Source organism: Chinchilla lanigera, unplaced genomic scaffold, assembly GCF_000276665.1.
Source record: "Chinchilla lanigera isolate Chin_1 unplaced genomic scaffold, ChiLan1.0 scaffold00051, whole genome shotgun sequence".
In the NCBI taxonomy this organism is placed as follows: domain Eukaryota; kingdom Metazoa; phylum Chordata; class Mammalia; order Rodentia; family Chinchillidae; genus Chinchilla; species Chinchilla lanigera.
The window spans coordinates 11,640,501-11,663,441 of NW_004955452.1; the positions used below are offsets into that span (position 1 = coordinate 11,640,501).

The 22,941-nt window shown below is 41.4% G+C and overlaps 1 protein-coding gene across 11 annotated transcripts; it reads left to right on the plus strand.

Annotated features, from left to right (window-relative positions):
* Nucleotides 1-588: 588 nt before the first annotated feature.
* Zscan20 (zinc finger and SCAN domain containing 20) lies at nucleotides 589-21,953 on the plus strand. 11 transcript variants are annotated; one of them, XM_013519705.1, is made up of 8 exons: nucleotides 709-787; nucleotides 7,623-8,144; nucleotides 15,131-15,320; nucleotides 15,954-16,030; nucleotides 16,317-16,401; nucleotides 17,517-18,203; nucleotides 19,303-19,731; nucleotides 20,272-21,953. In XM_013519705.1, exons 2-8 carry the CDS (start codon nucleotides 7,731-7,733, stop codon nucleotides 21,525-21,527), a joined length of 3,138 nt encoding a protein of 1,045 aa, XP_013375159.1. In that variant the 5' UTR covers nucleotides 709-787; nucleotides 7,623-7,730; the 3' UTR covers nucleotides 21,528-21,953. The 11 variants fall into 11 exon arrangements, with proteins under 11 accessions (XP_013375163.1, XP_013375159.1, XP_013375157.1 ...); XM_013519703.1 differs by having other exon boundaries at nucleotides 727-799; XM_013519701.1 differs by having other exon boundaries at nucleotides 754-803.
* Nucleotides 21,954-22,941: the final 988 nt, after the last annotated feature.

Here is a 22,941-nt window from a genome sequence, read left to right on the forward strand (position 1 = left end):
TCTCAACCCCATATTAGATTGCTCATACCTCAAAATATTCACATGGCACAAAGCAATGGCATATTGTATTTTTCTATAATAATGGTTCACATTCTTCTAACACTCACGAAGTGCCAAGCGCTGTATAAACTGATTTACATAATAATTGCTAACATTTATTGCGTATTATTAGGATCTGGGTCCTGAAAGAATTGTTTTAGGATTATCATCTCAATGCAACTTCACCAAAAGCTGGTGACATGAATGCTATAATTGTCCTTATTTTTCAGGTGAGGAAGGAGAGGGTCAAAATTCATCCATGTCCATGTAATTCAGCTGTGAGCTGAAAATTAAAGCTGCAACTGTCTTCTTGTCTCCTGCCCTCTACGTTGGTCACCTCTAGTAACCCACTTACTTTCCTGTATCTTATTGTTTCTGCTCTGATCTCTCCACGTCTACCGAGTTCTCAGCTCCCCATCAGTAGGCTCCGCCCCTTCAGCTCTGGTGCCCGCCCACTGGGCGGTGCTGTTATCACGCAGCCAACGGATGGGTCTGGATCTCAACAGGCCCCGCCCCAGGCGTTGAATCTGTTTCGATTCGTTCCGGTGCCAGAGTTGTGGGAAGATGACACATTTATTAGTTGACGACATCTCAAAGGCGGTACATGGAGGGAGCCACCGACTGGTGCTCGCGCGGTTCCTTCTGGGAGTTGTAGTTTCAGGTGCCCCGCTCTCGGGGTGGCGCCGTCGGGACTCCTTGTCCCAGCATTCCCTACGCGCGCCCTGGAGCACTTCCGCCCTGTTGTGAAGTGGGTGTCTTGGTGGGTGAGTCCGGGTGGCGGGGCGGGGGCAGCCGAGACGCAGGCACTGGGCCGGAGGCTTAGGAGGTGGTGGTGTCACAGGGACCGGGGAAGGTGAGAGGTGCAAAGAAGCTTCTGTGTAGGGGTGGAGGGTGAAGGGCGGTCAGAAGATGCAGCGTCCGGTGATGGCAAGGGTCATAGAGGGTTCGCAGATGAGGAGAAAGAGACAGGGCCGCGGGAGTGAGGCAGCTCTTAGAAAAGGTCTGTAGGTGAGGCGGAGAGAGAGGTTTAGGAGGCGGGAGAGTCATACTAGGGTCTGGAGAGCACAGAGGGAATGATAGAGGGTTCTGGGGCTCTGGCAAGAAGTGAAGATATGAAGGCCTAAACTGGAAGCCAGATCTTTTTAAAAAAGTGTTTCATTCTCTACCTCCCCGCTTAGAACGAACATACCTAATTTGATAGCTTCTTTAATGGTTGTTAGTTACTTCTAGAACCCAGTGGGTGGTATTGGCTATTGTGTTCCGCCCCAAACCCGCACTTCTTTCATTATGCCTGATGGAAATGAATGGCACTGTCATCCACTTTGCCTCCGTACCTACTTTATCTGCTTATTCCTCTTGCATTCTTCCACATCAACGGATCCTCACATCTTTGTTTGTTTAATGTCTTTAATTTGCCCCTTTCATGTCAGGAGTTTTGTGGCAGCCTCCTTTTCAGTTTCCTAGCATGGACGAAGACACTGCAGCCGGTGTGACCTATTTAACCCACAAATCTGATTGTGCTTTCTGCCTCTTAAAAAACCTATCATCACATGTTGAGTTAAATCCAAACATCTTAGCTTGTATCTAGACCCTTCATGAACTCCCTTTGTGGCCTAATCTTCATCCACCCCATGCTTCAGGGCTGTCCAATGTCCCACTGTTTTCTGGGTAGACCATTTAGCTTACCACCATTATATATACTGTTTTCTCTGCTTAGAATACCTTTTCCCCAGTTCTGCAAGAGACCCACTTTTCCTTCAAGATGCAACTCAACTGTTACATTGTTCAATTCCCTTAAGCAGATTATGTCATCTCTAACCTCCAGTTCCCATAAATTCTCTTACTGTACTTACCACATTCTATCATAATTATCTGTGGCTTAGAAAACATTTCTTCCACTAGACTGTATCACTTTACAGGTACAATCATGAATCAGCATTTCCTCACCGCTCAGTCCAAAATAGTACACATTTGATGTAAGCCAAGTAAGCCAGTAAATACTTGATGAATGTGTGACTAGAGACCATTAGGGTAAGCTTTACTATACTGGGATTGAAGACTAGAGGATTTCCAGGGCCATGAGTGTCAGTGTTCTGCCTCCCAGAATTGTTAGGTGGAAGGTGAGGCTAATTCAGGAAATTTAAACCAAGGATAGAGAATGACATGAAATATATACTTGCACTTCCATTTCCTATGTGCCTGAGAGTCATGGTTTATTGGTTGCATTACATATTCATTTGGAACTCAGATTCCTCAGCATAGTGCTGCAGAGAGCCACTTCTAGTTGACTGAAGTTACTGCTTTAAGTAAAACTTATTTGCTCTCCCTGGTTTAAACCCTGTCATGTAGGGTTGGCCTGCTTTAAGCCATAACTTAGACCATCAGTCAAGTGTGCCTGAGGGCCATTGGGAACTTCCACTTTCTTTTTATTTGGAAACCATAGACTAGTCTTGGCCTTTACACTGGGTGTGGGGAGAATTTTCTCTTCCCATCCTACACACTGGAATGGGTCCGCTTCTCTTGTCCATGTCCACATTCCCAGCTTTAGAACCCAAGATGCTTTTCAGCTTTTCTATGTTTTAAAAGGCATCCTTCGGCTGGGGATATAGCTCAGTGGCCTAAGCGCCTGCCTGGCAAGCACAAGGTCATGAGTTCAATCCCTGGTACCAAAAAAAAAAAAAAAAAAGAAAAGGGATCCTGATCTTGATGGTTGTCAGCACCTATCTTTCATCTTTTGGGGGTAGAGCATTTCTAGGTTTTCCTGGATATTGAGATCATTAAGCTGAAAGTTCACAAAGTGGCAGACCATGGTGAATGACTTTAGCCATCATGCTTTATTTAATCTCATAGTGTTTGAAATAAATTTGAGTTGGTTGCCAACATTTAGTCCACAGTTCTAGCTGTTTTTGGAAAAATTGGAAGATCTGTCTATACTCTGAGTCTGTATCCCGCTGCCCTGGGACCTGTAGTTATTCACAGCTCCCTCCCACTTCACTTCGGTGCACGTACTCATTTGCATTTGTAGGTCCCTGTAGGCGTATAAACTCATAACTACTGATTCCAGTTTTCCTTTCCCCTTGTTCTATACCCATCAAACTGTCTAGGGAGTCTGGAGTGACTGCTGAGTAGCATCAGGCTGAAAGCTGCAGTCTAAATAAACAGCTGCAAAGCCACCTGAGCTGTCCAAAGCCACACAGCCGATAAGTGGCAGGAGTGGAGCTAGAACCCTGGTCTGCTCTCTCCTGCTTTAATGTACTTTCCACTCTATGTACCATATTCTTAGAAGTCTGGATGCCTAGCTGACCTGGAGGAGGCTCGTGATGTACTTAAGCAAAGTGGAGAAAACAAGTTTTGGGCTAGATTCTAATTGCCATTTGCTGGTTGTATAATCTTAAGTGAGTCTTCATAGAATCCTAGTTTCTCTACATGTAACTGAAGATGTTGTGGGACTGTACATTATCAGATAATTATATAACTGAAGTCAGCACAGAAGGTGAAAATCACACTTAGCCAAAAATTGCAGCTTGCAGCTTTTTTGGAAAGGAGCTGTTTCAGAGGTCAACACACTTATCTTTCAGTAAGCTAACCAGCATAGCCAGGTTTTCTTGTGTGAGCATTAGATGAAAGATTTGGGTTGTTAGGAACTGTCCTGTGTGAAAGACAGTGTACTCACACCCAGTGGAAAGAGACATTTAAGGGAACTAAGACCAGACTGGGGAATAGCACAGTCACGGATATCAACACCACATACTTTGGAACAGACACATGGTGAATAGAACAGGCTATGCTATTTAAGTTTTGCTCTTTTCCCTTTCTGGTTTTTGTATTTAGTGGAAGTTACAGGTCAGTGAAATGCAATGCCACACTAATGATACTCTACTTGCCTGGAGGATTTGGTGAGAATGTTTGGGAGAACACTTAGCACTGTGCCTGGAACTTAGTAAATAACTACTATTGGAGGGTATTGATCCTAGTGAGGCCTGGGTGTTCCTGGTAGCTTCAGGACTAAGGAATACCATTTCCTCTTGGCCACCTCAGTGCAAGTCCCCCATAGGGTGGCTGACTGTGTTGACCTCCCTCTATTCACAGTAGGCTGCTATCCATGGCATTTACGAAAGGAATAGAGAAGATTAACAGAGGGTTCCTGGGTTTTCTTTTTTTTTTTTTTGGTTTTTGGTTTTTCTCCGGTACCAGGAACCAAACTCACGACCTTGCGCTTGCCAGGCAGGCGCTTTTGCCGCTGAGCTAAATCCCCAGCCCCTGGGTTTTCTGATTTCTATTTGAAACTAACCTTTGAACTTTTGGGTCTTCCCAAAAGAAGATACCTATTATCTGGGCTTTGGACCTGGTAAGACTACTATTGCCTGTTTTATTGTAGTGCCCTCTTTATGCAGGAACACAGATTTCTTTGCTTGCTTACTTACTACCTCACAGGACTGTAGCTTTCATGAAAACAGGGATTGTCTGTCCTAGCTACTATTGGGTCTATAGCTCTCGGTATAGTAGAGTACATACTGGATACTGTGTGAATACTAGTAAACTAGACCAGACCAAATGCATCTGGTCAGTCCATCAGTAAAGCAGTAGTTTAAAGAAAAATTATGAAAGTTTAATTCTTTAATATAAATTGTGAATCTTCTATAGTCCATTAGGCTCTTGATATTTCAGATTCACACATTTCATAAAAGGCAACAAAACTTTTTAATGTCCCTGCTATCAGATATTGAGTTGAGGACTAAATACAGAATAAAGTAGGATGAGTACTGGCCCTAGTAATCGAGTCTAATTATGCTGTCAGATATTGGAAGCAGTGACTATAATAGTGTAGGATAATATAGCTTAGAGATATATACCAGGCACTTTATGAAGGAGGAGAGGATCAGGGAGGCAATATTTGGAGGGCAGGGAAGGAGGCAGGGCATGATACACATGGATTAAGGCACTTTTTTCAGAGGAAGGAACATTTGGGCTGGTAGCTGAAGGATGATCAAGAAGTTGCCTGGTAGCCATGAGTTGTGCTCCCAGCCTCTTCCTAAGTATGTGAAGGTCTTTAGGAGAGCCTTTATTTTTTAAAATCACTTTTGCCTTGTTTCCATACTGGGCAATCCAGATGGCCTAAAATGCAAAATACTGCCCTCTCTCCACTCACAGTTCAGCTGTGTTATTGTCACTTAGAAGCAGCTAGTAGCCTCCTTTGAGTGAGCATGTTTTATGCCATGTTAACTTGTCACAAAGAGTTTATTTTCTCAGGGAATCCAGCATGGGTACCATCAGGGTACCCATCAGAGGGATGGAGATATATATATATATATATATATATCCCTCTAATACAACATAGAAAATGGTCCATGTCATGGAAAGATGGACATAAAGAGAAGAAAGGAATTCCTCTGGCATGAGCAGGAAGGTCACTGATTCTTTTTAAAAAGTCTACTGTGCATAGAAGGGGATTAGTTACAATCCCTGCTTCATGACACAGAATCATTGGTTGATCATTCATGACTTCACTATTTGCTCAGTGCTTCCTCTGTGTGCTGAGCACCGTACTAGATCCCTCTGGAAGCTTATGATGTATGTAGTGGATAAGATAATTATAGTAAAGAATGGCCAGGGTTACGGTAGAGAAAACAAGATGCTGTGGAAGTTTTGGCTGAAGATGGAATCTTGTTTCAGGGAACAGGGAAGTTCTTGAGGAAGAAAAGTGGAGACCTAACTAGGTGAGGAAGAGACCACAAAGGAGACTATAGGTGGGAGAGTTCTGTGAGTCGCATGTTGGAATTGCAAGCTGTGTAGATGGAACCCCTGAACTAATGGGAGCATGATGAAGAGATAAAGTTGGACACTTGGACAAGGTTTGCATTTTATCCTGAGGGAAAAGATCACTGAAGGGTATTTAGCAGGGAAGTGATGTGGTTACATTTTGACCTAATCTGGTTGTCGTACAAAAAATGGACTGGGGGTTGAGTGAGGGTAGTTGAGGCAGGCTAATCAAATGCAGGATATGATGATTCTCTGAACCAAGGTGCTGGCATTGGGGATGAAGATGGTAAGAGGTGATGAAATGGTTGTGGGGCATCTGGGAGAAGGAGGATGACCAGGTTTCTGGTGTGGGCCGTTTGATGGAAGGTGTGCCTTCGCTGAATGGGGATTTCCAGAAGATGAACAGTTTGGCAAGATAAATTGATAGATTCAGTTTTTGACCTATTGAGTTTAAGGCATCTAAGGGATACTCTGGAAATGTCCTGTAGGTATTTGGATGTTAGGGTCTGGAGCTAGCTCTGGCTGGAGTTTTGAGAATCATCAGTTAGACATCATCTTAAACATTAGTATCCATATTATATAGGGATACTAATGTTCATAGCAGCACAACTCATAACAGCAAATCCTGGAAATAGTTTATATGTCCATCAATGGACTAAACAAAATGTGTTATCTGTACACAAGGAATAGTACTTGGCTATAAGGAAGGATAAATTTGAGATGCAGGAAAATGGATACACCTGAAAAATATAATGTTAAATAAATCAGACATGCAAGCTAAAGTGTCTCTCACTTGAGAAAGGCAATGTAATAAAGAGCAAAATAAAGGTTTGATAGAAGGAAACAGGGAGATAGACATTTTGCAAATGGGAAACCAAGGACAAAGGAAGTGGGGAGGACAAGGGGAAGTAAAAGACTTAAGTTCTGTCAGGTACATGCTCCACGTATGTGCAGTGACTGTAAACATTCTGTGTCATAAATATGAATTAATAATAATAAAATAATGAAAATGGGGGAAGGGAATTTAGAGACAGAGGGAGGGAGGTGGGTGGGAATGGGAAGGAGAATAAAAAAGAATCAAGATATGTTATATAAATGTACCTACTCCCTCAGATGAACGTAAACTTCATGTATTGTAAACATGTACTAATAAAAAAATGGTGAATAATCCCCAATGCATGGGAGAACCAATGGGGAGTATAAAATGAGAAAAGGATTTTACAGGCAGGACATTCTGAGAAACATCAAAATTTAAGGTCTAGAAGAACAAGCCTTATAGAGGGGTGACATTTACTTATTTATTTTTTAAATTAATTAAGTTTATTGGTACATTTTAAGGATACATAATGATCACATTCATCATAAGGAATTTGTACCCATACATGATATAACTTGATGCTTTTTTTTCCCCATTCCCCTCCTCTCCCCTCAACCCCTTTCCCACTCCCTATTTAGAAAAGCTATGCTTCCATTTTTTTCTTCTTTTCTCATTTTTCTTCTTCTGAGGGGGTGACATTTAAAACCCAGTGAGGGAAGGACAGACTTTGTACATGTGCAAAAGGAAGCTTTAGGTCCAGATCGTGGAGGCTGGTCCCAGGCTGAGGTGTTTAGGCATATCCCAAAGTATTTAACACTGCTGTCTTTCTCCAGAGTGAGCTGGCTGCTGGCTTTGTGCCTACCTAAAGGAAAAGTGCATTGCTGAGCATCCCTGTGCCTTGCAAAGGTGGTAAACAGTATGAGGTGTGTGTGTGTGTGAGGAAAGTGAAACTCCTAGGTCCTTTCGCTCACTGTGTCCTTTTTTTTTGTTGTTGTTACCTTCACAGCCTTGAGGAGCAGTCTCTCTCCCAAAAGGCCCTTGAAGGACACACCATAGCTGCAGGAACTCACTGAATGAGGACAGCACAGCTGAAGTGAGGCATCCAAGCCAGACAATGGCTGTGGCCCTGGATTCTGAGGCCCAAGCCTCTCCCCCTGCAGAGTCTGAGGACCTCCTGATTGTGAAACTGGAAGAGGATTCATGGGGATCAGAACCCAAACCCCAGAAGGACTGTGACCTTGTCCCTGGTCCTGAGGCTTCCCGCCAGCGCTTTAGGCAGTTCCAGTACAGGGATGCGGCTGGACCACATGAGGCCTTCAGCCAGCTCTGGGCTCTCTGTTGTCATTGGCTGAGGCCAGAGATCCGCCTCAAAGAGCAGATCCTAGAGCTGCTGGTGCTGGAGCAGTTCCTGACCATCTTACCCCAGGAGGTGCAGAGCTGGGTACAGGCGCGCCATCCTGAGAGTGGGGAGGAGGCAGTGGCCCTGGTAGAGGATTGGCACCGAGAAGTCCAAACTGCCCAGCAGCGGGTGAGGCACATAGTCTGTTCTCCAAAGAAACCTCAGCCAAGGCAGGAGAGCTGTCATTAGGTTAATAAACGCCCAAAATCACAGTAAGAATAATAATAATTATTGAGCAACTGACATTTTCTGAACTCTACTATATAGCAGGTACTGTTATAATTTCTTTTCACGTATTAACTCATCTTGTAAACAATTTAATGAGATAGATACTATTATCTTCATTTTGCCAGTAAAGAAACAGTGGCAGAGTAGAAAGGTAATTTGTTCAAGGTTCCACAACTGCTAGATGGAAGAGCCAGGATTTGAACTCTGACAATCTGAACTCTAGCCACTTGCTTAACTACTGCTCCAAAGTGCCTCTCAGTACCATACAGAGCAGTATGGTTAATCTGTGTTTTATGTGTAACACAATCTTTTTATGTACATGACCTTTTTGGAGAGTTACAGCAGTAATGTAAGTTGATAGAAATAGTATTTTCCCCATTTTTGAGATTAAGGCTCCAAAAGTCAGAGGACTCAAAAATGTCACTCAGTGAGCAAACCAGAGCCTGACTCTTAGGTTTCAGAGTCATTGTTCTTTCCACTTCAGACAGGTGTGTTACCTGCCATCGATGGGAAGGAAAATACCTGAGTTGTGAGGCCCAAATGAGGTATTAACTGACATTTTTTTGAGCACTCATGTGTTGGACACTATTATAAACTTTTTATGTGTATCTCTCATCTAATAAGCCCAGCAATCCAGGTAGGTACTATTATTATTGCCCTTTCTCAAGTGAGTTAACAAAGAGGTAAGTAACTTGTCTAAATTTATGTAGGTGCTAGAGCTGAGAAAAGGGGATTGAACGTATTATATTTAGCATTTGCAATTTCAACAATTTACAAGCAGCCCTGAAGGCCTATGATGTAATATGTAGTTTTGCTATGACAGATTTTGGATCCCAGCGTATGTAGAACAGGGTCTTTTAGCTGGCTGTGGATTGAGCCAGCCATCTATAAACCTCACCTTAACATAACCCTTTGCTCTGTACTTGTGACAGTCCAAAATTCTTGTGATACTATATTAACCACATTTTGTTGAGGGAAATGTTAGGTTGGAGAATATATCCTTCAAAATGTTAGGGGTTTTCTGCACATGTGAAATGGAAAGCTCTATACAGATGTGAGATTGGGGCAAGGAAGGGTTAAGGTCTATGGCTTTCCCTTTTGGATTCCTTTACAAATTGATGGGACATACAAAGAGTAATATTTAGAGAACTAAGTATGGGAGCATGTGCCTTATTTTAATATACCTCCTCATTCCCCCACGTTGCTGCTTTAAAGAGACAAGGCATTTGTCTTAAGTGTCAGTGAGGAGACACATAGAAGTCTTAGGATGACCAGAGATCAGAATTGACTTAATTCAAGGTCTTTTTGATTCTTCCTCTGTAAGGGTGAGAGAGTTGGACTAGTCCAAAAGTTCTCAAATTATGCCCCCTGACCTGACCAAATGATGAACTGCTTATAAATTGAGAAAAGAAATTATGGAGTCTGCTTTACTATAAATTTTTTTTGTGTGACTCTCATTTTTGTTTTTTAAATTTTCTGCCTGTTTTTGAGTACTCACAAATTTTAAAACAAGTGGATAAATAGCATATCTCAAGCACATGTCTTGTAGCTGGTGACCTTATGTTATGAGGCATATGACTTAGGTGTATTTTCTTTTTCTTTTTTTTTTGGTTTTTCTCCGGTACCGGGAACCGAACTCACGACCTTGCGCTTGCCAGGCAGGCGCTTTGCCGCTGAGCTAAATCCCCAGCCCCAACTTAGGTATATTTTCTGTAGATAAAAATTTTCCAAGTCTTTATAAGGGGATGAAATATATTTTATGTTCCTCAAAGTTAACTATCAACTGAAAAGAGAATATTGCCAAGATATCCTAAAAGGTATCTTCCAGCTCTGCTTTATTATCTTTAGCTCATTTCATTTGTTATCGCCATTTTACAGAATGACATCAGAGGCACAGGTACCTTTCAAAACTAGACTATTTTAGAGCAGTATTAGGTTCATGGCAAAATTGGCCCTTCTTTCTTCTCTCCCTCTATCAACATCTCCTGCCAGACCTGTACATTTGCTACCATCGAGGCACCAATATCAACACATCATTATTATCCAAAGTCTATAGTTTACCTTAGGGTTCACTCTTGGTGTTGTACATCCTCTTGAGTTTTAACAAATATACATGTATGATGTGTATCCATGGTAGTAGTATCATACAGTATACTTTCACTACCCTAAAAATCCTCTATGCTCTACCTATTTATTCATCTTTCCCCCCAACCCTTAGGAACCACAAATATTTTTACTGTATCCATAGTGTTCCCTTTTCCAGAATGTTATATAGTTGGAATCATATAGTATGTAGCCTTTGTAGATTGGTTCCTTTCACTTAATCATATACATTTAACTTTTCTCCATGTCTTCTTATTGCTTCATAGCTCATTTCCTCTTAATGCTGAATAACAGGCCATGGTTTGGATATACTTTACTTTATTTATCCACTCACCTACTGAAGGTCATCTTTGTCATATCTCAGTTTTGGTAGTTATTTATAAAGGTGCTTATAAATGTCCAAATGCAGATTTTTGTGTAGGCACAGTTTTCATTTCATTTTGGTAAATACCAAGGAGCTTGATTGCTGGATCATATCATAAGAGTACATTTTAATTTGGTAAGAAACAGCCAAATTGTCTTCTAAAGGGGCTGTATTGTTTTGCATTTCTACCTACAGTGAATGAGAGTTTGTTGCTTCACATCCTTACTAGTATTTGGTGTTGTGAGTGTTTGCATTTTGACCATTGTAATAGTGGTATAGTGGCTTTTCTTCGTTTTAATTTGCGATGATTGATGATAAGATATTAAACATCTTTTTCATATTCTTCTTTACCACCTGTAGCTCTTTTGTGAGATATCTGTTTAAGTCTTTACCCATATGTTAATTGGGTTGTTCTCCTATTGTAGTTTTAAGAGTTCTTTGTATATTTTGTGTGACAGTCCTTTATCAGGTGTGACTTTTGCAAAGTTTTTCTCTCAGTCAATAATATCAATTGTTTCTTTCATAGATATTGCCCTTGGTGTTATGTCTAAAAAGTCACCCCCATACTTAAGGTCATCTAGGTTTGTCTCTTGTTTTATCTTTAGGAGGTTTGCATTTAAATTTAGGTCTCTGGTGCATTTTGAATTAATTTGTGGGAAGGGTGTAGAGTCTGCCTAGACTGATTTTTTTTTTTTTTTTGCATGTGGAGGTCCAGTTCTAGCATCAGTTGTTGAAACAGTATTACTGTTGCTACACCTTATTGCCTTTTTTCCATTGTCAAAGTTCAGTTGACTGTACTTATTTCTGTTTTGAGTCTTCTGATTCTTTCCATTGATCTTTTTATTCTTGTGCCAGTACTATACTTTCTTGATTATCATGGCTTTATAATAAGTCTTGTAGTCAGATAGTGTCAGTTCTTGAAATTTGCTCTTCTCCTTCAGTATCTATTTGCTATTGTGGGTCTTTTGGCTCTCCATATCCACAGAATAACTTGTTGTGGTTTTAATTGGGACTGCATTAAATCTATGGATCAAATTGGGAAGAACTGACATCTTGACAGTAGTGAGTTATCCTATATCTGTTTTTTAAATTCTTAATATCTTTCATCAGAGTTTAGAGTTTTCCTTCTGTAAATTGGTAAATATTTTGCCAGAATTACACCTAACTACTTCTTTTTTAGATAAAATTGTAAGTGGTATTTGCTTTTAATATCAAATTCTACTTGATTAATGCAGGTATGTATATAGGAAAGTAATTCACTTTTGAGTATTAATTTTGCATCCTGAAACCTGTGTCATGTATTGTTTCTAGCAGTGTTTCTCTCCCCAGTTCTTTTGGATTTTCTACATAGATGAACATGTCATATGCAAACAAAGTCAGTTTTATTTCTTCCTTTCAATATGCAAACCTTTTATTGTCTTGTCCTATTATATTAGTTACAACTTTCATAAGAAAATGAACAATAGTGAAAAAGGATATCCTTTTTTCCTGACCTTAGTGCAAAAGTTTGAGTTTCTCACCATTAAGTAGGATGTTAGATATGGGTTTATCATAGATGTTCTTAGTCAAGTTAAAGAAGCTCCTCTCTAGTCCTAGTTTGCTGATGACTTTTATTATTAATAACTGTTGGATTTTTAAAAAATGATTTTTTTTTTTTTGGTTTTTCTCCGGTACCGGGAACCGAACTCACGACCTTGCGCTTGCCAGGCAGGCGCTTTGCCGCTGAGCTAAATCCCCAGCCCTAAAAAATGATTTTTCTGCATTTATTGAGGTAATCATTTGATTTTCTGAGGTGAAGGATTACATTAACTAATTTTCAAATGTTAGACCAGTCTCGCATACTTGGGATAACTTCCACTTGGTTGTGGAAGTTATATAATCCTTTTATATATTATTAGATTTGATTTACTAATATTTGTTGAAGAGTTTTTCATCTATGTTGGTCTAATAGTATTGTTGTATTGTCTTTATCTGATTTTGTTCTTAGAGTAATGCTGATCCTACAAATGAGTAAGGAAATAGTCTTTCCCCTTTGGTCTTTTAGAAGAGGCTGCAGAGAATTGGTATAATTTCTTCCCTTGGTAGAATTCACCAGTGAACCTGAGAGCCTCATGTTTTCTGTTTTGGAAGGTTACTAATTATTGATTCAATCTTTTAAAGTAAATATAGGCCTGTTCAGATTATGTGTTTCTTCTTGTGTGAGTTTTGGTAGGGTATGACTTTCAAGGAATTGGTCCTTTTCATCCAGATTATCAAATGTGTGAGTGAGTATTGGGTTATTTATAATATTCCTTTAATATCATTTTAATGTCCTTTGGATCTGTGGTGATGTACTCTTATTTCTGATATTAGTGATTTGTGATTTTCTTAGTCTAATTAGACACTGGCACAGCTTTTGCTGTATCCCACATCTTTCATAAATTGTATTTTCATTTTCATTTAGTTCAAAATATGTAAAAATTTTTCTTGAAGTTTCTTCTTTGATCCATGCATTATTTAGATAGATGTTATTTAGTCTTTTAAGTATTTGGGGATTTTCCAGCTATGTATTTTTCTGTTACTGATTTATAGTTTAATTCCACTATGGTCTGAGAGCAGATATTGTATGATTCTATTATTTTAAATCTGTTAAGGTGTATTTTATGGCTCAGAACATTGTATGGCAAATAATGCTTTGTGTGAGCTTGAGAAAAATGTGTATTTTGTTGTCGGATGAAGTACTTCATATATGTTAATTATATCTCTTCTATTTTACCTGATTCATATGTCTAATTCCCCTCATAGTTTGTTTGTTTATTTATTGAGACAGTATCTCACTTTGTAATTCAGGCTGGTCTTTAACTCAGTATGTAGCCTCAGCTGGCTTGAATTAAAGCAGTCCTCTGCCTCAGTGTCCCAAGTGCTGTGATTACAGCTATACGCCACTGTCCAGCATCCTAATATGTTTGGTTCAACTGTGTCTTTGCTAAATTTCTGCCTGCTAATATTTCCATTTCTAATAGAGGGATGTAAAAGTTTCATATTATAATAGCGACTTAATTTTTTTCTCTTTACAATTGTGTCAGTTTTTGCCTATGTGTAATATTTTAATGCTGTGTTGTTAGGAGTATTAAAAATTAAGTGCATGTATAACCCTTATGTGTATTAAGGATTGTTATGTATTGGAGTATTGACCTCTGCATTATTTTATAATGCCACTTTTAATTAATTAATTAATTAACTTACTTAAACAACAGAAATTTATTTTCACACGGTTCTGGAGGCTGGAAGTCCCAGATCAGTGTGCCAGCTGATTTGGTTTCTTCTGGCCTGTCTCCTTGTCCTGGCAGATGGTAACCTTCTTGGTACATCTTTTTATATGGCGAAAGCCATATAATATAATATAATCTATGTGCCATTAATGCCACTTTTAATCCTTGATAACTTTTCTTCTTCTGAAGTCTGCTATGTCCGAAATTTATATAGTTTCACTTGCTTTCTTTTGATTAGTGTTAGCTTGGTATGTTTTTTCCCTTTACTGTTTATTTGTGTGTCTTCCCCCTCCCCAGTGACTGACTGGATCTCCTGGACCTTTTAACTCTCAGGATTGTCCACACTGAACCTTTTGCAGTTCATCAATTATGGTTTAGTTTTTCTGATTCTGGCCCTAGTTCCCACAGGTTTGTGTTTTGGTCAGTTGTAGTCCTCTGAATCTACCTGTCTTAATTTCTCCTGTTTTGAGGGCAGCAATGTACTTTGTGATCTCATTTGATGGATTCAAGAATTGTTGACTTTGTGATCTCATTTGATGAGATACTTTGTGATCTCATTTGATGGATTCAAGAATTGTTGACTTAGTTTGTCCAGAGTATTACCTATTAAGATGAAGTGGTACTGCTAAGATATTTGCTGAACTGGAAATAAGAAGTCTGTTCTACTGATTTTCTACCTCCTCATTATTACTTGAATGTGCTTTTTTCTGTGTCTACACTTACTATTCATATAATCAGAATCTTTGTTTAGGAATGGAATAGTTGGAGGAGCTGGGCTGAAACTAAAGATTGTTTTTGAGTCTAGTCACTTTGGTCCTCTATAGATTATAAGTACTTGAAAGCCAAACAACCTATTGTTCATACTTATGAGTATTTTTTTGTCATGGAAATTTTACATAATTTATCTCTTTTTGAATTGAAAATGTTCCAGTTGGTGGCAGCCTTTTTGAAACACTTTATGGTCTCCCAGCATTGAGTAGGACAGTCCTCATCTGTTATAAATGCTAGTCTGTTTACTGAAGTCCGTCTGATGGCTTCCTCATCACGCTAGAAGCCCTTTACAAGCTTGTTAAGCCCTGGGCCACAATCTTACTCAAAGTAACATTCCTTGCCCTACTGAAGTGGCCTTATTGAGCTGTTGATTGGGAATTTTGACCATCTGTGTGCAGGAACTAAAGTGGGGTGCAGAAGAAACCACCAAATCGTTAAAGGCAGCACAAGAATCTCAGTGCTTCCAGTTGCAGCCAGCAGGTTACAGGCCTGAGGGACAGTCTCAGAAGCAACGAGTGAAGAATTCATGCTCTGACCTCCCTGAGCATCTAAATGCCAAGATGGCATCACATCTCTTAAAAGAGAGTGGTGAGTACCAAGAATCTGGGAAAACTAGGGAATGAAGCCTTTCTTCCAAGGGAGAGGACTGAGAAGTAAGGAAGGGTACATGGGGAGAAGGATATGGAAAGTTCAAGGCAAAGCACAGGATAGTGTCTGATGGATACACTTACTGACAAGTAGGATACAAATACATTGTAAAGGGGAGGAAGTTCCCAGCAATGCCAGCTGGAGCAGCATATGCAGCAGATTGAGGCTGGGACTAAGGTGGGAAGTGATCACAGGGATTCAGAACAGGTATCTCACATATGTCACCCAAGCCGGGTGTAGGAGCTCCATTCCCTAAACGTAAAGTTATTATTGAATCTGCTCATTCATTTCTTCTGTAGATTATAACTACTTAAAAGATAAACAACCTATATTTTATGTTTTTGTTTAATGTCATAAGACTTTTACCTAATTTATCTCTTTATGAATCAAACGTGTTTTGAACAGTGGCAGTCTTGAAACACTTGTGTAGTGTCTTAGTATTCCCTAGAAGGGAAATAAAGGGGAAATCTGCCTCAGACTGTTCCAAGTGTGACTTTTGGGAAAGTGGACCTAACAGAGAGGTGGTTTTTGAGAACTGGAGCTTGGGTTTCAGAGACCTTTTCTTTTTCTCAGCTGTCCTTACTCCTCGAGTCCCTACTCTTCCAAAGATGGGTAGTGTTGGAGATTGGGAGGTGACAGCTGAGTCCCAGGTAAGCTGCTATTTGTTTTTCTCTTCTTGCTCTCACTACTACTCTACTGTTGCCCTCCAGGGCTCTTCCTCACTCCATGGCATCCCCACAGCAGAAGGGCAAAGGCATAGAGTGTTACCTTTGCTCTACCCCGAGTCTGCTGGGCCCCTCCTTGGTTATGCTGCTGCTTGTGATGCTAACCCCTCTTGTACTCCTACATTCCCCTGATTTTTCTGGGGCCTATAGCGTTCCCAGGTTGTTTTCAAAGACAGTGATGTTTGAGAGCCTTCTCTTGTGTATGTCATAGGAAGCCCCGGGCCCTAGCAAACATGATGAGAAGGAATTCTGCAAGGACCCTGCAAGAGATGACTGTGGGAGCGGCATACGTCTGGGTAAGGAAAACATGCCCTTCCCTAGAGCAGAAGACATTCAGTTTTTGTGGTTCCCAGGGAGTGGTATGCCACTCCCTTAAGAATCATAGCTGTACATTCTCTGGAATTTCAGAGATAGGAAAAGACTAGCTTTTTATAGCCAGCACAGTTAGAGCAGGGAGAGAGTTGGTCCAGGCTGAGGGTAGCAGGACGGCTTCCCAGAGCTTGCCCCATCAGGGCTTATCACCTTTACCACCTCAGGATAGTCATTAGGACCAGGAGCTGGGCCCAGCCTACTTACTGCCTCAGAAATCAGATCTCTTCCACACTAAATGAGATCTGCCTTTCAGCGGCAACTCAAGTGAACTAAGCCCACAAGAACAACCTATAAAACCAGAAAGAAAAATAAATATCACAGGCCTCAAAATACTTGAGCCTATTGAATCATTACAGACTCTGTTTTTTCTGTGGGCATACCTACATGGGAAGCCAAACTAATAAGCCATTTCCCCAGGGAGCCAGACTAATAAGCCATTTCCTGTACTTCACTGTGTGGGAAGTTAGGCACAAGGATGGGGTAAAATAGAAGTGACTGGGCAGTTCTAAGGTACAGTCAGGTTAGATACTAGAAGATTGTTGGCTACTTGCTTGACAGTGTAATCATTTTTTGACACATGCTGCTGGGTTGGGGCTGTGTAGTGTTTAAAGGAGCAGACTTGGAAATGCTAACTTAGCATCAGGAAAGATTCTAGGGCAATGGTGGTCACAAATACTCTAAGATACACTCGTGTTCCCCTCCATCCCCAACAATGGAATTCAGTCTGTTTGGGCCAATTTAGATCATGTGTCTGTCTGTGAACCAATAATAGCTACTATTTCCTATGATATATTTCATAACAATAAAAAAAGCAAATGAGCAAAGCAAATAGGTCACTTCCTGTTTCTGGTGAGGATTATGTGATGTCTAGTTACCTTGCCCTAACCTTCCAGACATTTTAATGGAGTAACATGAGAATCTCTCATCACCCTCTTGCAGGGAGAGGATGTAAGTTTCAGGGACAGTTTGGACAAACCTGCTGCTCAGTAGATCATTTCTACTCAGTCGTTTTTTTTTTTTTTTTTTTTTTTTTGTATAGCAGTTCCAGTTTTGAAACCAAGTGTCACTTCCCAGCTAGAGCAAGGACCAGAATTCTGGGATATAAACTTTATAAATTCTGTGAAAAGGAGCACTGCTGATTACAGACTGGATAATGAACCAACAAAACCAGCTCAGGCATTGGCCTTAAAGGACTGTAGAGCCTGGGAAGAACAATACCAATGGGATGTGGAGGACATGAAGGTGTCAGGTGTTCACTGGGGCTATGAGGAGACAAAGACTTTCCTGGCAATCTTGAGCGAGTCTTCTTTCTCTGAAAAACTTCGGACTTGTCACCAGAACCGCCAGGTGTACCGGGCTATTGCTGAGCGGTTAAGGGCACGCGGCTTTCTGCGGACACTGGAGCAGTGTCGCTACAGGGTCAAAAACCTCCTACGGAATTACCGGAAAGCCAAGAGCAGCCACCCACCAGGGACATGCCCCTTTTATGAGGAGCTGGAGGCCCTGGTGAGGGCTCGGACAGCCATGAGAGCCACAGGTGTCTCAGGAGAGGCTGTGACACTCCCCAGGCTGGGGGATAGTGATGCTGAGATGGATGAGCAGGAGGAAGGGGGCTGGGAGCCTGAGGAAACAACAGATGACTATAATAGTGCTGGCCTGGCTACTAATGAGTCTTCGCAGGGGCCCAGGATTGCAGGTGGCCCAGCACTGCTCCAGAATCGTATTGGTAAGAATGTGGGGGTTTAACCAGGTGCAGATTCCAGTCCTACCAGGCAGGCTGCTGGTCCCTGAATTGATGCCACTAGAGTAAAGTGTTAAGTTCCATAGGTGATCTTTGAACTCTTGTCTTCTTTGTGACTGGGTCTCCTTGCTCAAGTTTTCTTACTTATAAAAACAAATATTTCTAAAGCCTTCAGGGACCTTTGAGGATGATCATAGATATCACATGAATGAACTTCTAATGCTTATGATTAGGTGTTTTTCTTAATGTGTCCAAGCACATCAGCCTGACTTCACAGATAGCAAATTTGGATAAAGAAAGACAGTGAGTAAAATATTGAACAGATAGAGCAGAAAACATGGCAGTGTAGACTTGGACAGTCGGTATGTGGCAAACACTTGGTCATTGTAAGGTAGACTCTCTGGAGCCCAAGAAATGACACATCTTGTTTAAAAGTTTGTAGGTGGGAGCAGAATCCATGACTCATGCCTGCCAGTTTCATGTGGTTTTCCTGCTCCGTGTTGCCTCCCTGGGTGGTATCCCTTACCTGCAGAAGAACCCTGCAGAAGAACTGAGACTAGGTTGTCTCCTATTCATTCGTCTGTAAGTGGAAAGGGCATCCTTAGACTCTGATTACTTGAAATCAGAGTCCAATCCTTGGACTCTGATTACTTGAAATCCATTCATATCTTTGGTCTTTAGGGATTTTTGAGCTTCCATGGTTTGTTAAAGAAGAATTAATAAAGAAGATAGAGGATATGTATTGCTTGGATATAGGGAAATCTCATTGATCCCAATTACTAGACAGCTCAAGCTAAGGCACTTGGGTCACCTCGTAGAACTGATAAGTTTGGCCATGTAAGTCTTCCCCTTCAGCAAGACTTAAAGTGTTGGTAAAATTTCTTAGAAGGGGTGGGGCAGATGCTCTGGCTGGCTTTTCTAGTCCATCTTTGAGAAGAAAAGGTATGTTCCTAGGCACTTGGGCAGTTTCTGTGGTGTTCTGTGGTGCCTGTGTTCTAGGTGTTTAGAAGGATAGATGACCCTCATCTCTGATGACCTAGGCAAATCTCAAGTCTTACACCTCTGAACTCTTTACTCCTGACAGCAGGTGTGCACTGGGGCTACGAGGAGACCAAGGCTTTCCTGGCAATTCTCAGTGAGTCCCCCTTCTCTGAAAAGCTTCGTACCTGTCACCAGAATAGCCAGGTATATCGGGCCATTGCAGAGCGGCTGTGTGCACTGGGTTTCATGCGGACACTGGAGCAATGTCGCTACAGATTCAAAAACCTTCTTCGAAGCTACCGGAAAGCCAAGAGCAGCCACCCACCGGGAACATGCCCCTTCTATGAGGAGCTGGACTCACTCATGAGGGCTCGGACTGCGGTCAGAGCCATGGAGACTGTCAGGGAGGCAATAGGTCTTCCTAGGTCTGGGCAGAACAGCACTGAGGCAGATGACCAGGAAGCCTGGAGTGAGATGGCAGATGAAGATGCCATCAAACCTCCAACCCCATGTCCTAAAACTCCAGATACTGGTAAGCCTGGAGTCACAAGATGTCTACAAAATCAATAGGCTTGTAAAAATGTGGGGAGCCAGGCTCAAGATGTTTTGACTCTGGGCTAAAAGAGAGAATGGGACTGAATAGGAAAAGGATTTGTGCTTTGCTGAGATTATTGTCTTTAGGTTTATGTGGTCCCCCACATGATAAGTCTAGCTTTTACTGGGAAACATCTAAGCTGTGAGGGAATTGATTCAATCTAGAAGGAAGGCAGTTATTGTTTAATACTGACTGGCTGGGGAGACTGATTGGCTCACTGATTGGGCTAGGCCTCATGGGTCCTTTGGGGGTCTGTGATGTTCTAGACTGTGTTCCTGAGTTGTTCAGGTTTAGAAATGTGTATATGCCTTGAAACTTGTATATGCCCCAAAACAGTTTTACATTAGTCACATTTATAAGATGTGGGAGTTAAGATACAGATTCATTTTGGCCACATTCATAAGACACAGATTCAGATGCATAAATAAATGCTAACTAATGAATGAACAAATTCTGAATTTCTGTCTATTCTTTTAGGTTTTGAGTTGAGGCATAAGGATGAAGACCAGATTTCAGAGCAGGAAACTTTTGGTGATTTACCTGGAGCCTTACCAAAATATACTACAGAGGCTGTTTACTCCCCTCATGACTGGGGAGAAGACAGTGAAAATGAAAATGAAGGTGAAGGGATATGGGGTAATCCTCCACAAAAACAGTGGGAAGAGTGTTCTTCTGAGGAGGATTTAGAAAAACTTATTGATCATCAAGGCCTGTACCTTGCAGAGAAACCCTACAAGTGTGATACATGTGTGAAAAGCTTCAGTAGGAACTCACACTTCATTGCCCACCAGCGGATCCACACAGGTGAGAAGCCTTATGCATGCCTTGAATGTGGAAAAAGCTTTAGTGACCTCTCTAACCTCAGTACGCATCAGAGAATCCACACTGGAGAGAAGCCCTACAGATGCCTTGAATGTGGAAAAAGATTTAGTGATCACTCTAATCTCATCACCCACCAGAGAATCCACATGGGGGAAAAGCCCTATAAATGTGGGGAATGTTGGAAAAGCTTCAACCAGAGCTCAAACCTTGTAAAACATCAGCAAGTCCACTTGGGAGGAAGTCCTGACCATTGTAGTGAAACTGGAGAGAGCATTGATCAAAGCCCATCTGTTAGTGCTCACTGGAGGGATTCCACAGAGGAGACAGTTGAGCCATTTTGTAGTGCTGGGACGAACTTGAACTCTCCTGCACCTCACAGCACCAAATTGGAGGAGAAGCTGTATCGATGCTTGGAATGTGGAAGACGCTTCTCAAAGAGCTCCGCCCTCATTAGTCACCAAAGAATCCACACAGGAGAGAAACCTTATGAGTGTGCTGAATGTGGGAAAAGCTTCAGTAAGAGTTCCACTCTCTCCAACCACCAGCGAACCCACACCGGGGAAAAGCCATATAAGTGTGTGGACTGTGGGAAATGCTTCAGTGAGCGTTCCAAGCTCATCACCCACCAGAGAGTACACACAGGAGAGAAGCCCTACAGATGCCCAGAGTGTGGGAAGTTCTTCCGGGATCGTTCTAACCTCATCACTCACCAGAGGATTCACACAGGAGAGAAGCCCTATAAGTGCAGAGAGTGTGGGAAATGCTTTAACCAGAGCTCCAGTCTTATTATTCATCAGAGAATCCACACTGGGGAGAAACCCTATAAGTGCACAGAGTGTGGCAAAGACTTCAATAACAGCTCCCACTTCAGTGCCCATCGGAGAACCCATGCAGGTGGCAAAGCACTGTAGAAGAACCCCCTCAGCAGAGGAGTGATACATGTATATTTACATCTCCCAAGATCATAAGACCTAAACTAGCAAGAAATCTTTCAGTTTTTAAGCTTGGTGTGTAGCCAGAGAAGTTTTGGTAAAATCCAGGTAGTTTGAAAGTGAATTACAAATAATAAGGATCCAGATTTGATGGCACTTTGTTTCTCAAGTATAATTTGTTTTTTTCCTGTTAAAATCCCGCATATAATTCTCAGGCTATCCTTATATCTGCTGTTGCATAAGAGCTTTATCAGTATTTGAGCCAGACTGGTGACTTAGGGGATTAGAGTGAAATCAGTGGCCTGGAGCAGTGATTTCAGACCCTGCTGTGCCTTCACACTGCCAATGTGTGCAAAACCCCTCTCTGCCATCTCTCACACATTGCACTTTGCAGTCAGGGTTATGTCCTCACAGAACTTTGAGACTGGTGAAAGAGGGATATAACTGAAAGTCAGTGGCCAAGAGTAGCCCATCATGAACTTAGCAATGAGTAGGAACAACAGTGACATCATTACAAAATTATTACTAATAACAGCAAAAAGACTCAGTATTAATTGAGCATTTGCTTTTTGGCAGGCTATGTGGTAAGCACTTTATATGTATTATCTCATTTAATCCTGCTGACAGTCCCAGGACATAACTATCATTTTCCTACTCATTTCCCAGAAGAAAACTGAGGCTTGAGAAAGTTAAATTACTTGTATCAGCCACACATCTGAAAACGAGAGAGGCAGAATTCAGTCCGATCTCTGTGTTTCCAGGGTGAGAGATGCTTTCACTGTCCCAGTGAGTTCCTTTTTATGTTAGAACAAGTAACTCAGGTGCCAGGATCTTAAAAGTGTGTTATTTAATAAGTTATCCTTTTGTCAAATATGGAAGCCAAGAATCCCTAAAGGTGAAAGGACTTGGGATGTTCAGAATTGGTTGTAGTACTTTGAGTGAGGCTGAGTTATTATTATCAAAGTGTTGGATATGAGTTTCCCTTTTTGTAGTAATATGGCTGAGAGATGTAGGTGGGTTGAGTCTGGGGAAAATATATAGCCAAAGTTGTGGGTCTTCCAATAAATAGTGCTTTGGCTACAGAAGTGGGGTTTAAGAGTTTCTTTTCCAAAGGGTCATTCCTACTTCTCATTACACTTGGTTCCCCTCCAGTGCTTACTCATCCCTGTGTTTCGGCCTGTCTGGATCCTTCCCCTTATTCCTGATCCCAGTACCAAGATGAAGTAAAAGAAGTTGTTGTGTGGTCCTCCTGAGAGAGTTTTGAATACAATTCCACACTCCAGGCTCGTGACACCTTTTTATCCTGAACCCTCTTATCCCCAGGCTGACCCAGTGCTGCCCATTGAGACTGGCTTCACACATACAGGCCTCCAGGATTGCTTCTTAAGAGGGG